The 22,196-nt window shown below is 41.3% G+C and overlaps 1 protein-coding gene across 2 annotated transcripts in view; it reads right to left on the bottom strand.

Annotated features, from left to right (window-relative positions):
* Positions 1 to 535: 535 nt before the first annotated feature.
* rtn4rl1b (reticulon 4 receptor-like 1b) overlaps positions 536 to 22,196 on the bottom strand; it is a 196,778-nt gene continuing 175,117 nt past the window's right edge. For both annotated transcript variants that reach the window (XM_077208313.1, XM_077208314.1), the window contains 2 exons: positions 4,815 to 5,266; positions 536 to 4,686 (listed from right to left, as the gene is read on the bottom strand). In XM_077208313.1, the coding sequence (XP_077064428.1) occupies positions 3,715 to 4,686; positions 4,815 to 5,266 (1,424 nt within the window). In that variant the 3' untranslated portion in view covers positions 536 to 3,714. The remainder of the gene's footprint in view (positions 4,687 to 4,814; positions 5,267 to 22,196) is intronic.

Below are 22,196 nucleotides of genomic sequence, written 5' to 3' on the forward strand. Positions count from 1 at the left end.
AAACAAAATGTCCGGGGAAATATATTGAATCTAAAACTACGTGAGTGCATTTCACGCATTTATAATCACTCGCGTTCAGCGGGGAGGAAGGGAGGTTGATCTCGGGACCAGCGAGATTCGTTGAGATTAATGAATCTATTTATTTATTAATTTAACTGAGGTGCCGGAACATAGTTCGGACCGTTCCGGCCCACTTTAACCCCTGATTACACTAGTGTGTCCACTGGCACGGAGCAGAGCGAGTCTTTTCAATTAATTCCAATGAGCTTTAAGTTCGAGCATGAGCTTAAAGCAATGTCAGACTGACATCAACATCCGACGTCGAACAGACCTTGGATTTTGTTTGGAACTTAAAGTTGGGGGGGGGGGGTTCTCAGGCACCAGAGAGTCTTCATCTGCCACTGTGCACACCCTAGCTTTCGATAAATAATTAAGACAAGGAGAGGGGATAATATGAAAAAATGTATCTTATGTCAGGGCTCATCAACACACACACAGGGTAAACACACACACAGAGTAAAAGCAAACAAACACATTTAACATAAGAAGATATAGATTTTAATATCTTTATAAAGTTTTTTAGTTTTTTTGAGAGAGACTCGTTAAACCATCAAATCACTAGGATGGAGAGACACAGAAGAGAGAGAAAGGGAAGGACGAGAGGAGACTGGATTGTGCAGTTTAGTCAGAAAATGGACAGACCAAAAAAATGTTTAAACAAAAACAGAATAATCAAATGAAAGTACTATTAAAAATAATAATTGCATTCTGAAGGGAAGTTCTTCAGAGATTCAGGAACCCTGTTGTAATCAAAAATGTCATTAATGATGTCAGTGTCATAGTACTGATTAATATTTCCATTGCAGATTGTGATGATACAGTTCTCCTTATTTTTACAAAGTGTGTCTTAGAACAGGGGTCGTAGTTCTCCTGTATTCCACAGCATCTGTGAAGGGCAACCTGACGGTCTGTCATCCATAATATCCCGAGTGTTCACATGATTGTCCCTCTCCTGGACTCGTATTTGCATTCACAACAGACACTGTAGAGGCAATCAAGCAGGCCTATGGCTCCAAAAGGCCTTTTTGGTGGCCATGCTAAATTTGCAATTTGTTTTTGTCATCAAGTCTCTTAAAGATACATTTAGTTTTTGTGTGTGTGTTTTTATTTGTTGTTTTCTTTTTTTCTTCTCTGTCTTGTTAAAACAGATGATTTCACACCGCTTTAAGAAAGAGAGGTGTCTATGTTTTCGATGGCGGGCTTAGGCTGAAGGCGCTTTTCAAAATAGAGTTCACTTCAATTAGACCTGTGTCCCCTCCAGAGTCCACACCCCCATCAGTAGTCCATTTCTAAGTCCTCTGAGTCACAGCCAAACAAAACAAACAACACAGAGGACAAGAAACAAACACAACTCTAATTTTTTCATAGCTTTTTATACTGGACACGCACACACACACATACTGAGTTTTTTTTGGAAGCAGATGAGGTAAAATGGATCTCATTTGCTTCTATAAACAATATAGCAGCTAGTATAACCATTGGCTTTTATGTGCTATTGTAAAACAATACAATCCAAAACAAGAATGATTCACCTGAAGTCACTTTTTAGAGCAAAAGTAAAGGAAATATGCAGGAAGGTACTGAAAGGAAACAAAAAGCCGTCTAAAGTGAATATATGTTGTTTTTGGGCCTTACCTTTTCTGAAGTAAAGATAATGTACGTGCTTTTTCACTGGCTATTCTGTTTATAACACTGTGTTTCATTTCACACAATACCTTTGTTTTGTTTCACATCATTCAGTGGAATTAGATAATATTTCAACCACAAAGAAAGCAAGTCCTACAAATGGTTAAAACTCCTGATCTTAGGAGACCTTACACCAATATATTTGTGAATATATTTGGCAATAATGTGATAAATTAAACAAAGGGCAATGTACTTTTACTATGTTTACTATACTTTTCATTTTATGGTATCACACATTCTTTCTACACATTAGGGCTTTTCACACTGCGCTTAACCCTGGGTTATCATCGTTCTAAACACTGCTTTTAACCCAGAGTAAAGAAACGTTTCACACTTGTAATTTAGATGTGGGGTTAGCACCGCTTTTTACCCGAGGAAATGAAACCCTGCTCCGGATCGGTGTTAACCCCACATTGCAGTGCCAAACTTGTACAGTGTGAAACGATGCAGTGTTAGAATGTTAAAGCTGGATGCTTTAAACTTGCAACAGACACCTAATCGTGTACACATGAGCATGCTTTGTACAGTCACGGAAACACTGCACACCGAAGAGACCGTTTCATTCTTACCTTTAGTCAAAAGAATCCATTCAGTATAAACTCGATATTATAGTCAGCAATACAAGGATGCGCAATGCTTGAGCTTTTATGTAAAGAGGTTGTGTGTTGCGTTCATCCAATCAATAGCCCCTTTCCCACATACCGTCTTTACTGGTAAAAAAGAGATCATGTGTGAACAGGACCTTTTCACAAATACAGGGAAATTAGTTCTGACAATTGACCAGTGAGGGAAGTTGTAACATTACCAGTTTGGTAATGTGCTCTGAGTAAACGCAGAATGAAGATTAACGGTATGAAGCACGTACATAGTCAGAACGTGCTGATGTAAGAAGTCTGCTTCGGGCCTATCAGAGTTCTTAATGAGATTATGTGATTACTCCACACTGTTTACAGCTAGTTTTGTAATCGTTTTTCTGTTTAAATATACGCTAGATAATCATCTTCAACTGTTGCGCCTGGTCTCTCAGCTTTTTCAACGTGTTGCGCTCGTGACCCAGCCTTCTTTTCCATTCATCAGTGTTGCGGTTTTGCAGTGGGATACTATTATGCAAGTCTCATGTTTTTAAGAGCAAAAATTTGTTCATCCATTATGCCTGTCACTCAGACATCAAAATATGTTGTCAAATTGAGCAGATAGTGAAACTAAAGTGATTCTCCTCATGCGGTCAAATGAAGACAACGTTTACGATGAGTGATATCACAGAATTTACTGGTATTTTGGTGTGATTTGTGAATGGTCTCTTACCGGAAAAAAGCCAGAACGTTGTTACTTGTGTGAACAGCATATTTGTGTATTTACCGGTAAAGTCATTGAGGTAATTTTACCGTAATTTACCGGGATTGCTGTGTGAAAGGGGCTAATGATACTGACCTGCAAATATGCAAATAAGAACGTTAACCCAGGGTTTGGGAATGTACAATATGAAACGTCAGTTTATGAATACCCAGGATTAATTGTTAACCCGGGGTAAAGTATGAGCAGTGTGAAACGTGAAGCAAGATAACCAGGATTCAGTTTAACCAGAGTTTAGAATGACCCAGGGTTAACTATTTAAAATGTGAAAAGCCCTATTTATTTGGTTATCTGTGCTTTTTCATTTGAATTGTTTTCCATTTAGTAGGAGAGACCAGACCAATAGGAAAGGGGGAAAAAAACAACGGTGGCAGTGCAAGCATGTTCGGTTTGCTTTACTATTCTTCTTGTTCCCCAACCCAAATGTGAGTTTATAACATCCAGTGTTCAGTTTTCATCTATTTCAGTCTAAATGGCAAAGCTCCTTATACAATGTATTACACTTTATCACTCACACATTCACACACAAACATACACACAATAGTAGGTCTGGTAATGCTGGAGCTAGAACTGATCTGAGGACTGCGGCGTATCCATGATAGTCCAGAATTGAGTTCAGCGTAGAATGAGCACAAGCAGTCCCAGAATACTATAGAGAAAGAGATGTGTATGATAAGAGTGTCCACAGTTGTTGGCTTGCTTGACCCCACTAGGGGGACGCACAGAGGTCCGGGGGGTACATTTGTGCTTTCTGCGGGTGTTTGAACCATCGGAAGATGTTTCATCATATTTCCCCGTGAAATCGGGAGAGGAATACTCCTTATCCGCCATCTCTTTTAAGATGTGGACCTCGTTGGGTCCTTTTCCCTTGCTGCCCCGGACACGTTGGCGTGTGCAGTTCCGAGAGCGGCCGGGTCTTTGAGCAGGGTCTGCGCCCGGAGACCCTCCTGGTCCTGCTTGTACACCATTTATGGCAGGGGGTGGCTGGGGCAGGGGAGAGGGAGGAGAAGGGTATTGTTCATTCAGTTGGGGGTGGAGTGGGTGTGTTTGTGAAGGCTGGGCAGGATGGGGCTCCTGCTTCAGTGAAACCTTATCTGTTCCTGCCCAAGTCTTGGTCTTACTCTGGTGCAGAGACTCAGATCCGGAACAGTTCGGGAAGTCCTCTTTCTTCAGTTGTTTCAAATCTTTGCCTGCCAGTTCCGCCGGTGCCAAGCAACCCACTGATGACGTGGACCCCCGGAACTTTTTGAGCCAGTCCCACAGTGATAAAGCCTTACAGTCACACTCCCAAGGGTTGTCATTGAGGCGAAGGTACTCCAGGGCAGGCAGCTGGATCAGACACTCTCCAGCTAACTCCGTCAAGGAGTTGTTGAACAAATAGAGAGTAGTAAGTCGCCGCAGGTCGTGGAATGCCAGACGATCCACCCACTGCAGTTGATTGTGGTGCAGGAGCAGCCTGTCCAAAGCCCCCAGTCCTCTAAATGTGTTCTGGTGCAGGCTCCACAGACGGTTCCCGTGAAGAAACAGGTGGCTCAGGTTGTGCAAGTCCACGAAAAGATCATCCTGCAGATACTCCAAATGGTTGTCCTTCAGACACAGAAACAAAACAGTGGTTATATTTTTACTACAATAATATAAGATAACCTACATTGCTATTTCAAATTTTTTTTTTTTTTTTTTTTTTTTTTACACAAGCAGCTATGTGTGTGTCTCACCTGCAGGTACAGATACTGGAGGCTGCGGAGACCCTGGAAGATGTTATTTGGCAGTGCACTGAGGCCACAGCGGTATAGGTGGAGGGCATGGAGCCGGCCCAGCCCATGAAAGGTTTCTGCAGACAGTGAACGTAGGTGGCGATTGTCTCCCAGGTCCAATTCCTCCAGCAAGGTGAATCCTTGGAAAGTAGATGGCTCGATATATGTGATATTGTTGGAGTAAATCCACAGAGTGACCGTGGTAGGGCTAAAGTGGCCCCGCAGTAGTCGATGGATCTTGTTGTTTTGGAGGAAGATGCGCTCACTGTGTGGAGGAATGCCTTCTGGGACGGACAGGAAGTTGTGGGCTTGGCAGCTGACAGTGCTGGGGGCCATATAGCAAATGCAGTGACGTGGGCAAGACCAGGAGAGCTCCAGCCCGCAGAGTACCAGCAGGAACTCCAGCCCACAGCCTAAAAAAAATGCAGAGAAAAACAGAGAGACTTGGTTTGCTATGTTAAACTTACAATACAGAATTTATGATACAAATTAAAATTAGTTTATGAATAAATTTGCAGTTTGAATTCGCTTAAAATGATTGATAATGTAGAAAGATATCAAGTATGAGTAATTTAAGAGCGGCATATTCCTGGTTCGTTGTTGACAAAGGGGTATTTGAGACTTAATGATGAAAAACTATCATTAAATCATTGACACTCGGAAACTCAAAGGTCTTCACCACAACCTGTCAAAATAAAAGTTTGGTTTAACTTGATAATATATTACTGACTGTTGTAAAGTAGAATTTAGATATCTCAATTTAATATTAATACAAACACTAATAATAATAAATTATTATCCAAAATATATTTTTTAAGGAATAATCACTTTTTCTTCTGTTGTAATTTTAAGCTCAGTAATAAATGTAATAAAGCTCAGTTGTGCCGCATGTTGTTTGACAAAAAAGTTTAATTTAATATAAAGATCAATTAAATGAAGGTTTCATGTCTTCATTTGATTACTAGAAAATTCACAACACAGAATTTGTGGAAAACAACACATTTCATAGAAATTAATTTTTTTCATTACTAAAATGGTTGTTTTTATTAATATTCAAGCATCACAGACAATGGCAGACAGCGACCAAGGCAGCTCTGGCATAACGTCAATAACACTTCTACAAATTACTTACTTTCTTTACAGTTATTGAGGTAAACATGACTAAATTACCGAAAAAAGGTACCGTTGGGTACCGGCACTAATGTCAGATACCGGTACCGGTTAAAATGTGAACGGTACCCAACCCTAGTCTGGATACTAGGTACAAAAAGAGGATAGAGAAACACTGTAATAGAGCTAGATCATGATACAAAAATACTCAGAAGAAAACATTTGAAAGATCCTAGTAAACTTTGTGATGACGAGTGACCAAAATAAAGTTCCTGAAACAAAGTACTGTACCATACTCGTAATTCCAACTTTACTATATATATAACACTGAAACATACTTCAAAATTACTTCATTTGTTTTCAACAGAATAAAGAAATCATACAAGGTTGAAACGACATAAAGGTAGGGGTAAATGGTTGAATTTGGATGAACTTTCCCTTTAATAAACTTAACTACCAAGACTTCCTTGGTCAATCAGCTTCTTCAGAAAGACTATTCCAAGGTTTGTTGAGGTTGGTTTGGTCTAAGATGGTCTTTTCAACAGCAATGGTTGTGACTTAATGAAATAAGGTCTGCCCTATGAAACTAAGCACATTTTGAAAAGGAAATGAACAAAGACAAGAAAATAGAATCGTTTTTGAGATTCTGAGCCCTAGAGGGAAGCTGCAAAATCTGGTATTTTACAAGTATTTATTCTGTCCATGTGTGTATAAATCTGGCTCACTCTGCTTCAGCTGAGACTGATCCCAGAGCCCACCAACAACCTCTCAAGTGCTTAGTTAAACCTGTGTTAAGCCTCTGAGAGGCATACAATACCCCTGCTGCTTTTTGACATGCTTCCTTGGAGCCATTTTGTGTAACTTATCCACCAATTCATCTACACATAGAATGGCAGAGAAGGAGAAAATTTTTCCACGATTATGAGAGTCTCATTTGCTCATGAGCGCCGGCTTTCCCCCGCCCTTCTTTTAAAAGATGCATTATTCAAAGCATCATTCCTGTCATTCACTCAAAATTGATTCGCTTCCGCTGCCTGTTAACATCACCATAATCCTCCAGGTTTCTGCCTTCAAAATACAGAGGCAGGAATTATGCTTTTACAGAAGATGAGCGGATATTTATTGGAATAGCTTTCGACTCCAAATGTGTCTAAGCTATGGCATTCAGTTGCAGACTCTGCTGACCTTTACCAATGATTCCCTGGGCGTCTGATGACAGCGCCAGAGCAGCTTGCCTCACCTGCGAGTGAGTCTCACTCCCAGAGTGGCCGTGTAATCCATTTGTCCTAACAGCATGTTAAAAATAAAATATGTCCTCACCAACCGACTAAATAAGCAACCGGAACCCCTCACAAGCTCCCCCCTTGGGCCTTGAGCATACTTGTGGGATTAACAGAAATTTTTTTGTTTTTCTTGTAATGTCAGTCAGCTATGCTAAACAGTGACCTGGAGAAGAATTAGATAATTTTCTATCGTTGCACAGTTGCTTGTCTGTTTCTTAACAAAAACTTGAAGGATATAAGCCTGGATATGGTTCAAAAGTGGATTTTAGCACTGATAGCAAACATTTCAGAATATGAGATGCTTTACTCAAACCGCCCCGTGAGGATGGGATAGGTCCCTGGGGGTTGGGGGTTCAGGGTACTGACCACGAGGGATTATAGCCGCCTATCTTTCCATACACTATCTCCACTTTAAATCGGACAACAATCTAATGATGTCTGGTTCACAAGCCTCAAACAACCTCAGTGTTGTGTGTTCAGATAGACTGCATGTACAGCTGTGGGTTTGATTACCTAGCTGAGAGGAACAACTCAAAGGATAGATCGCAATAAACTCCTCAATGTTTAAAAGATCTAAAATAATGAGATCTGTGGTAATCCAATATTACATTAGCTGTTATCCATTCAGTAGGCTACTGGATTTTTTTTTCCATTCTTTCACCATGTGTTTTGTTAGTGTGACACTTGTCCTTTGAGTGAATAAGCGAAGGTGTGTGTGCTGTGTTGCTTACGGAAAGTTAAGCTTCTGGGGATTTCAGCCAAATAAATCGGAAAAGACAAGGCAAACAACTCAGCTTTGGCTGGCGGAGCTGCTGAGCCTCTTTCCCCTTTTTTTCTTGCTCGCTGGGTGTTTACGTCGGTTTTCAAACCCCTTCGCATTAAACTTTGCATATCACATATAATGAAATTCTTCCTCAGCACTTTACATAATAGACTTATTCCTTTGGTGTAGCACTGGCTTTTGAGGAGGCGTATCACCTAATCGCACATACCGTGCTTCCCTCTGTTTGTCTCAGCTTTTGTCAAACTGAAGGTGTAATTATTTTCCTCAAACTACTGCTTTTCCTTCCGTTTTTATATAAAACTTCAACAGAACTGGGTATCACCTTGTAGATAACAGCATTTTTTTTTATCATTCTTAGATAAAGAGACTAGTTATCAGTGGCCCACAAGCTAATCATGACCATCTCCCTCATCTCAGTGAAAAACATACAAGTATATTTTACATATTTTACATTACAATGCATTTGCTAGGGTTTCCTGAGTGTCTATAGTGTTCTTAATGTGGTTACTAGGGTGTTCTGGGAGTTTTGTCGTGTTACTATGCAGTTGCTAGGTTGTTTTTAGTGGTTTTTAGCATGTTACTATACAGTTGTTTAATTGGTCTGCGAAACAATCACCCCTGAGACGGGTGACCCCATGGAGGGCCGGGCATCAAATATTTTGAGTCAAAATTCTGTTCCGCCACTGGAGTCACAGTGGTACCCAAATACTCAAAAAAAAAAAAAAAAAGAGCAGTTCCTCTATCTCTGGGTCTGAAAAGGGCCCGGAGAGCAGTGGGAGGAGAGAATTTTCACCACTCTCATCCACCTTTTCTGTTGCCAGCGGGCTGCAGCTCGCAGTTCAAGAACACAACAAAGCCTTCTCCTGTGCCCCTTGCCCCGTGGAACCAGGTAAGTGTTGCACAGCTCACTCAGACACTGCTACAGGCCGCCTCCCAGAGAGAGTCTCCTGAGCCACGTCCCTGTGTTCCACCTCCCTCTGGTCCCGCTTGTACGGCCTCTGCTAGCCTGGTTAGCGCTCCCCAGTCCGTCTCGCTGGCTCATTCAGACCATCAGGCTCAGCTATGCGATTCAGTTTGCCCGGCATCCCCCGAAGTTTTGGGCAATCCACTCCACTACAGTGAGTGGAGTGGATTGATCCACAACCGATCTTGGACCTGCGAGTTTTGAATCGGAGTCTCCACAAACTACCGTTCAAAATGCTCACACAGAGACGCATTTTCGAATGCATCCGTCCCCGAGATTGGTTCACAGCCATCGACCTGAAGGACGCGTACTTTCATGTCTTGATTCCTCCTCGACACAGGCCTTTCTGCACTTTGTGTTTGAGGGTCGAGCATATCAGTACAAGGTACTCCCCTTCGGGCTGTCCCTGTCTGCCTGTGTCACGAAAGTCACGGAGGGGGCCCTTGTTCCCATGAGAGAACAGAGCGTTCGCATCCTCAACTATCTCGACGACTGGCTCATACTAGCACACTCTCCAGATCAGTTATGCAAACAAAGGGACCTCGTGCTCAGGGACCTCAGCCAGTTGGCCAGAGGAATGCAGTTCAGTCTGTGCTGAACTGCTTGAACACGTTCAAAGGCAGGACGACGGTCCCACTGAAATTCTTTCAGAGGCTCCTGGGGCATATGGCAGCTGCAGTAGCGGTAACTCCGCTCAGGCTGTTCCATATGAGACCGCTTCAGCATTGGCTTCACGGCCGAGTCCCGAGATGGGCGTGGCATCACGGCACTCACTGGGTGACAATCACACTGGTGTGCCGCCAGACCTTCAGCCCGTGGTCAGACCCCTCATTCCTGTGGGCAGGAGTGCCCTCGGAACCGGTGTCCAGGCATGCTGTGGTGTTCACAGAAGCCTCTGCCACCGGCTGGGGTGCAAGGTACAATGGATATCCAGTATCAGGGGTGTGGACGGGCTCCCAACTGCTTTGGCACATCAACTGCCTCGAGTTGCTAGCAGTACGTCTCGCTCTGAGCCGCATAAAAAAGCCACAACAGGTGCTGCTCCGTACGGACAACACTGCGACCGTTGCGTACATCAACCGACAAGGTGGTCTATGATCCCATCGCATGTCGCAACTCGCCCGCCATCTCCTCCTCTGGAGTCAGAAGCATCTGAGGTCGCTTTGTGCCATGTATGTCACCGGTGTGCTCAACCGTGTGGCCGATGAGCTGTCACGAGCTGTGCTCCCGGGGGAATGGCGATTCCACCCCCAGGCGGTTCAGCTGATCTAGAGAGAGTTTGGGGAGGCTCAGGTAGACCTGTTTGCATCCTCAGAGGCCTCCCACTGCCTGCTGTTTTACTCCCTCACCAAGGGAACACTCAGCACAGACGCACTGGCACACAGCTGGCCCCGGGTCCTCCGCAAATATGCGTTTCCACCCGTGAGCCTACTTGCACAGACCCTGTGCAAAGTCAGGGAGGACGAGGAGCAGGTCCTTCTGGTGGCTCCCTATTGGCCCGCCCGGACCTGGTTCCCAGAACTCATGCTCCTCATGACAGTCCCTCCCTGGTCCATTCCTCTGAGGATGGACCTTCTGACTCAATGACGGGGCACCCTATGGCACCCGTGTCCGGACCTCTGGAAACTCCATGTGTGGTCCCTAGACGGAACGCGGAGGTTTTAGGTGACTTACCACCAGAGGTACTTAAAACCATAACTTATGCACGGGCGCAGTCTATGAGACGTGCATACACCTTGAAGTGGAACCTGTTTGTCGAGTGGTGTTCTTCTCGCCGAGAGGACCCCCTAAGGGTTCGATAGGGTCCGTGCTTTCCTTCCTGCAGCAAGGGTTGGAGTGAAGGCTGTCTCCCTCCACCCTCAAAGTACATGCTGCCGCTATTTCATCATATTATGACCACATAGATGGCAAAACAGTATGCAAGCACGTCCTGGTTGTCAGGTTTCTTGGGTGGGGGGGGGGGGGGGGGGGGGGGCGGTAAAACTGTCCTCGACCCCCCTCCATACCCTCTTGGGACTTTTCCCTGGTGCTTCAAGCACTCCAGGATGCTCCCTTTTGAGCCTTTGCAATCAGCAAACTTAAAGCTTCTCTCCATGAAGACTTTGCTGCTGGTTGCTCTGGACTCTATCAAGAGGGTAGGGGACCTGCAGGTACTTTCGGTCGACGAATCATGCCTAGAGTTCGGGCCGGGTGACAACCATGTTGAACTGAGACCCTGGCCTGGCTATGTGCACAAGGTTCCTACCAATCCCTTCAGGGACCAGGTGGTGAACCTGCAAGCGCTGCCCCTGGAGGAGATATCTGTATAACAGATATCTGTAGAGCTGCGGGCTGGGCAACACCTAACACGTTCGCTAGATATTATAGCCTACGTGTAGTGCCGGTCTCCTCACGTGTTCTCACCCTAAACGGGTAGAAGCAAAGAGAGGCCCGGCTCTGTCAGATTGCTGCACCCTGCTGTGCACCCTTATTGCTTCAGAGTGAAAAACCTACACCAGTACAACCTTCGGGTTAGTCCATTTGTATATCGCCACCTAACTCCATTGGGGAAGAAATGTGGGTTCCGCAGCGTTCTCATTCCTAACAGAAAGGGCAGGTTTCCCAGTGTTATCCAAAAATCTCACTGTATGGGTTATCACGGAACAACAGTGACAGATGTGTAAGCCCTCTCCTATCGTCCTTCCAGGCAAGAAGGGGCAAGGCTCGCACAGGGCGCTGGATGGGGTCAGCAGTTGTGGTGCTTTGGTAGGGATTCCTATTCGTTGGTCAGGACGTACGCCAAGTGTGACCGACAGATAGGGAACATCTCGGTTACGTATTGTAACCCTCGTTCCCTGAAGGAGGGAACGGAGACGTACGTCCGGTCGCCACATGTGCTGCAACCCGCCTGGGCAGCCAGCTCATCGGCTCGGCTCCTCAGCAAAACACTGAAGAGCAATTGCACCTGCTGCTCACTATACTGTATACCCTCACTGTGGTGCTGAACAGCTGATGCAAATGATTGCACGCAAATGTGTATTGGCTCGTTTAGTTTCACTTGAAGTAGATTGGCCTCTCTAGCGAGATTCCTATTCGTCTGTCATTCCCCTTCAGGGAACGAGGGTTACCATACGTAACTGAGACGTTGTAGGACATGCATTAGCTCAATGTTATTTTGGTGAGGATTTTTTTCTTCTCTTTTTTCCACCTTGCAGTACTAAACTGTGTCCAGAGAGATCTGCTGCCTCACACATGTCACCTCCCTGATCCTGGTCCTCTTTCAGCTCTCTTGGATCCCTTACACACAGCAATTTACACCCTCCTTATCCAGAGACAAGTTGAGAGTAAGAACAGGGGAGGTCGGATATTTTTAGTGCTGTGAAGAATGGCAATAGCGAGATGAGAAGTAATGATGAGAAGGAGTGATGGGACGGGGGCCAAGGGTTTGTCATTTACTGAATATATTGCATAAGGATGAATATTGTCATATTTATTTTGCTCTCAATGAGTCTGTCACAATCTGGTCCAATAATGAGGAAGACCGATCCGAATAAGTTCAATAACAAAGTATTTATTAAATAAAACAGAAACAATACACAGAAGATTATTGTTTTAACCACTCTCCACAGTGCTTCGGTCAATAACACCAATCCCAGCTCCCAAAGCTCAGAGAGGGATTATGGTTGTGGAACAATGGAAGTCATGTTGTTGTGTGTGGCATTTTTCATTGTCTCATGCTATTGTAAGCCACCAATCTCACCCAGAACACTTCCTCAGTTCATTCTTTTATTTTCCCTTTCAATGTCTGTCTTTCTTTTCTCAACCTTTCTATCACTTTTGAAGGCTTGTTAAGCCGAGGTTGATTAAGCAGCCTGCAACTGGGCTCGATGTTTGACCCCGTGACCCCATGGTCACCATGCCTTTTCATGCCATGCAGATTTTAAGTGTGGAAATAAATAAATAAAGGCATAAAACAGAATGGCTTTGGTCCCCAGACAGTCAGCGCAAAGTAAGTGCACGGAATATCAATGAAACATAGTTCACACTAAATTCACCCTCATGAATAACACATGGTTGCTAATAGGAGAGAAATGGTCCGTCTGTTTCCCTCCGTGACTCTGCCCACCATTACACTGGATAAACTCAATTTCCTGTTTCTCTCTAAGGACCCTGATAAGCACTTGGCTGTTTGTTGCCTTGCTCGCACAAGTCCGCAAATGACATGCTTTCACATAATAGGTGTTCATGTTCACCCATACACACAGTGTTTGACAATCAAGCTAATGGCAGTGCAATAAAGCTCTGTATTGATTGGTTTGAGCCTTGTTTGCATAGCCAAAGGGAAATCAAGTGAGTTTTTAGTCATTGCAGACATTATTTTCTAAGTTAAACTGTGGTTATAGATAGACAGACATTAGATGACTTAATCATAGACTGAGAGGTTAAAAACATGATCCCATGCTGTTCATGAACAAAAGTGTAGTATTCTCTGTGTCACAGACAAAAGCAAGATTAATGTACTGCTGACATAATGGCAACTTCATCTCTGTCCTCCTAACACGTTTTGACCTAACCAGGGGTCTTCAACAGGGGGTCCATGACGATACCACAGGGGGTCCGTCAATTATTCTTGTGAAAATATAACAAACGAAAACACCTCAACCAAAGCTAAAATTTAGAAGCTAAAGTTTTAAAAATGAATTTGTAATGTAAAAGTATGACTCATTTATGATGTTTATTGCAAAGCCTACATTTTTTATGCACTAAGTACAGTGTGTATATGCATTAATATTGTACTATATGCATGTTTTTATAGGCCAAGCTTAAAATGCAAAATCCACTGAGAGGTTCTTGGCCTGGAAAAGGTTGAAGGCCGCTGGTCTTTATGTGTCAGGTAATTTGTTAAAGATATAAAGGTCGGGATGAGCTGTTTTAGGGAAAGAAAAGTACCACAATGTCATCATGTCGCAAGGTCGCTTTGGTGGTGTGAAAACCAATTACCTGGAAAGCGAGGCTGATCTCTACAGCACGGCAGACCTTTATCGAAGAAGTGATTGAGGCTTAAGTCTGTGAACAACAAACCACTGTACATTGAATAATCAGATTTCATTATGATCTACATTAATTTACGTGACATTTGTTTGAAGTGGCTATTAGTTTAGTGCAATGATTAATGGCAGCAATTTGACTTAATTATATTTGTGTGATCGACTGCCTTAATATGACATGGTGGTTCTGTTTCCCCAAAACAGCCCGCCCTGAGCTTGCTGGTTAGCGACGAGTTTATGCTAGCTAATGTAACATCTATCTGTCTTAATATGAAATGACAGGCTGTTTATTTGCTTTTCATCACAGCAGCATGCTAGCCTAAGCTAAACCCCCTCATTTGAGAGAGAGAGAGAGAGAGAGAGAGAGAGAGAGAGAGAGAGAGAGAGAGAGAGAGAGAGAGAGAGGTTATTATTTATTAAATAAGATATTGCAGTGGCAACATTCTGTTGTTCTTAATTAATTAAAACAATAATGAAAGGCTGAGATGTCTCATAATTAATGACTGTGTGTTTCACTGTGTGTGTGTGTGCTTTGCTATGTGTGTCAGTTCCAAAAAAAAATATTAATACAATAACACATGGCTGCATTTCTTTATCAATAGAGTAAACCCTTCAAAACCAGCTTACATGTGTCCTAACCATGAAGGAATGATGCAATATATGGGAAAATATCACGTACACACACTCACACACACACGTAAATAAATAATATACATTACCGTACAAACGTTTTTGATTATTTTTTTAGTTTTTAAAAAGGTTTAAGTTGCTCTATTGCCCGTCAAGGCTGCAATTATTTGATAAAAAAATAAATAAAAAATAAAAATAATAATAATAATAATAATATTGTAAATATTATTATCTAAATAACTGTTTTCTATTTTAATATATTTAAATGGAATTTATTATTTTTGTGGAAACCATAGTTTTTTCTCAGGATTTTTGTTTTTATAAATCGAAAGTTTAAAAAAATATAGTTAGAAATTTACATTTTGAAATTTATATTTCGTCACAATGTAAACCTCTTTACTGTCACTTAATTTAATTCCTCTTTGCTGAATAAAATGATTGATATCTTGCAAAAATAAATCAATAAAAACTTTTGTCCTCCATCACCACAATCATTAAAAGTGACAAGCGTTTTGAAAGTTGCTTGTTTTTGGATAAGATATGGCTCTATATATTTTTGATAACTTCATTCTGGTTAACTTATACCTTGGAAGTATTAGCAATTAGGTCATTTGTAAGTATTAGCAATTAGGTAATTATAGCAATTATTTTAATGAAAAATCACAATTTAGATTAAGCTTTGCAAGTGAGTGCATGTGTTGCGGGAACAAATGTCCCCAGGAAAAAACTGGGGTATAATACACAGTGTAGCACATAATACACAGTGGTAATTTAGTGCATTGCATATAATGATTAAACAGACATCAAGTCAGTTTTAAAATAAACAACATTAAAAAAGTATAAAGGCCATTCATTGAATTAAAATAAATTGAGTGATTTACAGTATACAGTATACACACCTGCATGGGCCAACAAAAATTGCTAAATTAATACACTAAATAATATTTTAATTAAAATTGCACAAGTTACTTCAGTAAGCCCTTTAGCTAAATATTTACCTAAACTCTTTAGAGTATATTCTAATATTTAGAATAGAGCGAGGTTAGGCGTGCATGTTCCGTTTGTTTCATTCACTGTTAGCAGGCTGTTGCGGTAGAATTTTTTTTTCTGACAATACCATTCGTGTTAAGGGTCACTCTCTTAATATTTATCCTCAATCAATCACTCCACACTTTTAGGAAAATAAAACAGCAATTATACTGTCTTGGCCCTCTCTTCAGTCAAAACAGCACTTATTTTCTGTGATTGTTTTATAATTTGCAGAGTGATTACAAAGTGGCCATTTGGAGAACTTCAGCCTTGAGAGCGTTTCCTTCCAGATCCTTAAACTCGATGCAGAAGGACAAAATAGAAAATAGCTCTTCATACTGTTATTGATTTTTTTTTTTAAATCATTGTATTTAAAATCATATACATATGTGATGCATATAATGGGTGACTTCTATGCAATGTTAGGATGGACCAGCATAGGCTGATTTTCAGTGTCAATCCTTAATTTCTAGCCAGACAGAGATTTTAGTGCTAAATTGGTAAGTCCCAGTTGCCATATTAACTATTCTCCACCAGGTTGACTAATACGGCAGAGGTTGTGCTGGCACCGATCACCCATGAGGGAAACCCTGTGCTTTGCCAACTCCTGTCTGAGTTAAGTGTCTGAGCTAAGTAGACAGTTTCAATATTGATTTTTTTTTTTGTTGCAGTGCTTGCTTTTTACACTTCTGTTGTGTTTTGCAGTTGAAAAGTCAGTGCATTTAACAAGTTAATTGGTTTGTGAGGCCAGTAGATCTGTCTGAGATCAGAGATAGCCAACTGAATATATATCTAAGAGTGAAAGAATGACTTAGGAAAAATTAATATAGTTACATATATGACCAGTATTCATATAAGACCAGTTAACTTGAAATTTTAAATTGGCCCTTTTACTTTCCTGTATACATTCCTGCTCCTATTGTGCGCAAATCATCAGAGCACATTGCTTCACCTCTGAAATGACTTTCTTTTTTGACTGATGGGTCCTATCATGCTGGCTATTGAATATATTGCTATTTCTAGCCATTGATTTAGGCTATAAGTAATCCAAATATAAATGCAGACTTTCTTAAATCTTGCAATAGTTGCACTGCTAAAAGCATATTTAAATAAACATGAAGAGATTCAAATGCGTTGTCTGTGATAAATCAGGTGTCTCCTAGGTGACCGGCTTCGAAATGACACCATCAGACTGAGATTTGGGAATCAGCCAACAGTCGAAGAAAAAATCCAAAAGCGCAGGCTGCAGTGGTTCGGTTACGGATGCCGAATGAACGGACGATGTCTACTATATCGACTACTTTGGCGGCAGCGGCCTACGAACTGGAAGGTTCAACAAATGGCGCCCAAGAAAACCTGGGCAAAACAGATCGAGGCTGGCCTTAAAAACAAACGACTTAGCCTCCCTGATGCCAAATACAAAGCCCTTAACCGCCAAGACTGGAAAACCATTATACAAAATTTTCATTGGCCAGCGGCGCTTACAGCAGTCAAAACTTTGTCTTTTAACATACAAGATGTCATTAGACTATAAACATATAATGTAATTTTCAGAACTCAAAACTTCTTAGTGAGGCCAAAAACAGCTTTTTATAAAAACCAAGCTCTAAAACGATTTCAGATTTTGTCTTAGTATGACGTCATAGGGCGATGAAAGACCACCCCTGCAGAAGATCAACACCTACTTCTACATCATTGCCTCTTTACCCCCGCCCACCCATTCAGACGTCAAATACGCGAGAAACACAAACACAGGATTACTCCAGCAACAAAACCATAGAGATGCCTCTAAGGATTACAAGACAATTTGCAGTGCCAAGTTGTGGAAAACACAGCCTTTGCATTGCCTTCCCCCAAACCTTTGAACTGTAGTGTATAGTGACTGTATATACTTAAGAATAATTAAATAACAGGACTTTCATTTTTCTGTGAACTATCCCGTGTGCGTGTGTCTGTCTGTCTGTCTGTCTGTGTGTGTGCGTGTGCTTTTACTACTTTTTAAGATACGAGTTGTCAAAAAAAAAAGTAAAAATCCTCTACTGTTCCATTATTTATTGCCTTCAAATCTGGGCCATGCGACTAGCTAACTTGCATGGCATGCAGCATGGGCACGCACATGTGAAGGAGTGCTATTTTCTTTGAAGGCAGTCTCAGAAATGTGTTAAAGGATGCCAATACTAAAACGAAGTGAGCTGGAAAATTGGCCCCTTTGGTTGCAGCAGGACTGGGGTGTGCAGGCCTGCCTTGAGCAAGGTGTGTTCAAGCTGTAAATCATTCATCACAAAAACCTTTTACAGACAGTTAATTCGGTAAGCACGTCGCGTGTCCGCCGGCGCTCAACCAGTAAGAATACAGTGGAGGAAACACGGCACTCTTGAGCAGGCCAATAACAGATGATTCTGTCTGGCTGATCAATGGCTAACATCAAGCTTTAAATTTAAATTAGAGACGACTGGAAAATTAGCTCTTTGAAAACTGCTCTATACATGTCCTTAGGCATTGTATTAGCCAGCCATTGAATAAGGCTGAACATTAAAGGAGGTAAGATGAATTGATGTCAAAGTGAATTGTATTTAGCCCTGATATGAGCCATTAACAAACTACGCAGCCAACAAAGCTTCATAACCTGCAAAACATGTCCTTTTTAAGGATGTTTTACTGCGAGTGTGTCTTAAAGGACAAAAGAACTTGCAAGACAGCCTGTCATTCTGAACAAGGCCAAGTGTTGGGTGTAAAACTCTTTTAGCCTTCAGATGCCTCCTCTGCGCAGCATCCCAAACATTGAGCTCCTTGAGTTATAGCTGAACATAAAGGTCTCAATACGACTGCTCTATTAATTATGTTATACAGTGGGACAAGCTCATGCAGACAACATTGGGCGGATGTGACGGTCTGATTTATACATGGCCGAACTGGGGATGCAGTGATAGACGGATTCTCAAACCTCAGAGTCATCATTCACAGTGTATCTCTCTGATAAAAGAGTGCCATCCAGGGGTTGATTGCTGTGCAAGACCAAAGAGACGTTTTGAAGCCCCCGTCAATTCTTTCTAATGACTTGAAGGTCCCGCATACTAAACAAAGCATAAAACAATAACCCTCCCTCTTCTTTCAACAGAAGTAAATAGAATTAACATCACCATGACATCTATTAAATTCCCATCATTAAAATCCAGGTATTAAACATCTACAGATTCCTCAGCTGTCCGCCTCTCTATTTCTGTTGCCTCCTAAATCCTAGTCTGACAACTAGTATATTCATCTGCACGCGCCGCTCAAATCCCTCTCTTTATTATTTACATGCCCCATATGGCGGCTGTTTGTTTAGACCAATTATTTTTAGCTCCTCAATTTGAAAACTGCTGCTGTCACTTCCAGATCTGCTTTTCTCTTTCCTTCTTTTTCTTACCCCTCCCCCTCTCTGTCTGGATATGTGTGTGCGTATGTTTGTTTGTCGTGTATAATCCATGTCATACAGGCAGGTTTAAAAGTGTTGAAGTAAACATGAATTGACATTCGCAATCGCAGCCCCTCTTTTTCAAATCTATCATAATTTGGTATTATTGCCATAACTTTATTACATTAGCCCTAACGACATAAAAGGGATATTTTTGTCATCATTCCAAACCTGTATGAGATTCTTTCTATTGTGGAACATAAAATAATATTATTTTAAGAATGAATGAATGAACAAACAAACAAATAAATAAATAAATAAAACTATGGGTCATGAACTGCATTTTTTTATTATAATGTTCTTTGAGGTCAAATTTTATGTTAGCAAGAGTTTCACATAATAATAATAATAAAAAAACATCCTAATTTAGACTTTTTTTGACCCTCACTTTGAAACAGTCAATTTTGATAGAGGTGCCGCATTCAAGACTTGGAACTAAAGACCCACTGCTATGATTGAGTTTTGCACATCTATGAACAGTTTTGCATATCAAAATAATTTTCAATGTCCCCACCATAATGGAATTGTTTTGAAAAATTCTGATGTTGAAAAATGGCAACTGGTAGAATTCAGCCATAGATGTTTGAGCCAGAGTCTCATGCAGAATCAGAAGACAATGAACCTACACCTTAAATACCAAGGATACCCCGCAGTCTGCGACAGCATGGTAATTAATCGTCTTTATATTTATTATAGTATTGTATTTTAGGTAACACTATTATTGTCAGGCGTTGTGCAGGATGCAGAAGACGAGGAAGAAAGGAACTCAATTTAGATGCTTTATTTACACATTTAGCTTACAGAGATGAAGGGAAACATACCAGGACTTCAGTTCATACAACTAAACAAAGACGACGACCGACCAAGACAAACTGAACTGAAGCCAACTAAATACAGAGACTGATGAACAATAACAAGGTGAAGACAGGTGAAACAGATGATGATTAACAAGACACAGGTTACAACTATGATGACGGGCAGGTGTGTAAACTTGAGGGCAGCTGGGAAGTGTAGTGCAGAGACAAAGACAGACTGGTGCAGACGAAGACTGTGACAATTATACAGTGCCCGTTACATATGTTTTATGTACATACCATAGTAAAAAACAGTAAATTATTTATACTTACATGCAACTGACCCTAAACCAAACTCTAATCCTATAGTAAATACATGTAGTTAATTCATTTTACTCTGTCGTTAAATATATAATTACACTGTATCACCGACACCTTAAAATAAAGTGTAACCTTATTTTATTAAATTATATTAGTATCGAAACAAAGACGCTACAGAAAGGTGTCTATCTCACATAGTTGAAACATTTGCCAACCGTGAAACATTTATGTGTATTACATATGCTTTAAAAGTCTTGGTTGTGGCAAATAAAGTCCAGAAAACACCTCAGACCCCAGAGGGTTAAGGAACTCTTCTTAAGAGAAGTCAAGCAGTAAATTGCTGATAAAAACAAGATGCATTGTCAGCTCATTAACTCAAGTGTGAAAAATATATCTGTAATAGAAGCTTGTGGGACCCTCACTTGCAGGAGCACAACAGATTAGTCCTGAAAGCAAGCGTAAAGCATGGAGACCCCCGACCTGCTACTCTGACCTCCCCACTGACTGCTGTTAAAACGCTTCCTATTCACACAAACAATTACGCTTATGACACTGTTAAACATTTTTGCTGCCACCTTCTTCCCAATACAAATTCTGCTTGAAGCTCTCTCTGTGTGTGTGTGTGTGTGTGTGTGTGTGTGTGTGTGTGTGTGTGTGTGTGTGTGTGTGTGTGTGTGTGTGTGTGTGTGTGTGTGTGTGTGTGTGTGTGTGTGTGTGTGTGTGTGTGTGTGTGTGTGTGTACATGTCCTTGACCAGCATGAGCTTCTTCATGCCTATTTCCAGATGTCACTGATGGAACTTTATGATCCACAATATTCTTTTCAGGCTTCACCTGCACTACTCTACTGCTGTGGAACTGATGAGGTCATCGATGGTCATCGATACCCAGGGGTCGTGTTTGGTAACCCTCATTCTGTGAAAAGACTGACAAGTCTCACAGCAACAAATGTGAATCTCATAGAAATGTATGTATCCTGCAGTTTTTCTGGAAAGGTATAAGCCTATAGTGAGAAAACAATGACATGCCTTATGTAAATTTATCTATGTTCTGGCTTGTAATCCAGGAGCATCCGTGGTGTAGTTACAAAATAATTTTGGTTCTGCTGGTCCCAGTCTTTATGTTTTCATTAAATGTAAAGTCTCTTTAGGGCAAGTCAGTTCACAAGTATTAGCACTTTTTGAACAGATAAGTGGACTAAGTAACTGTTGTATAATTCATAATGATGGGCCATGTAGCCTATATGCTGAAAAAATACCACTGGTCCTGGGAAAGCAAAAAGAAAGAAAAAGTCTCATCCATTCCACACTTGAGAACTTATTATTGTGTCTAGTAATTTTTTTCCATTTTTGTTTCTACTCTTTTGCCTTCTGCGTGCATCAAATCACTGACGCCAGGAGAGAAGAATGGCTATTGTTGTATAATTATGTACCACCTTTACCCCTGTCTCTTTTTCTTTTAGTCCCCCTCTTTCTCCCTTTTCTTTTTTAACTCTAACCCTGGCCACACCTTTTCCACATCAGTCTCTTCATATAGGGTAGATAAAATGTGACAATACCCCGCTATTGGTCAATGTATGTTCAGTGAACTGTATCTTACTTTTCCACCCTAATAAATAATGGTGGAAATTCTCGTTTGCTTGACTTTCTTTTTTATTTAAATTGGGAAATATTCACATGAGCAAAAAGTGACAACTATCCCTTGTCTCCCCTGTTTACAACCAGCTCTGAAAATTATTTTTGGTTATTTTGTTAAGGCGATATATTCCTTCTCTTATTTGCCAATGACATCAGTCATCAAGCATACATATTAGACAAAACATACTTGCTCCTAATCTTCCTTTTAGCAAAGCAAATCAACACCCACCCTTTTTCTCCATCTCTCGCTGTCTCTCTCACACTCTTCCCCTTGTGTCCTATCATCTGTATTCCTCCTACTCGGCCAGT

This window comes from Siphateles boraxobius, unplaced genomic scaffold (genome assembly GCF_051911475.1).
Source record: "Siphateles boraxobius isolate OS27281-9 unplaced genomic scaffold, OSU_SipBor_1 6, whole genome shotgun sequence".
Classification (NCBI taxonomy): Eukaryota; Metazoa; Chordata; class Actinopteri; order Cypriniformes; family Leuciscidae; genus Siphateles; species Siphateles boraxobius.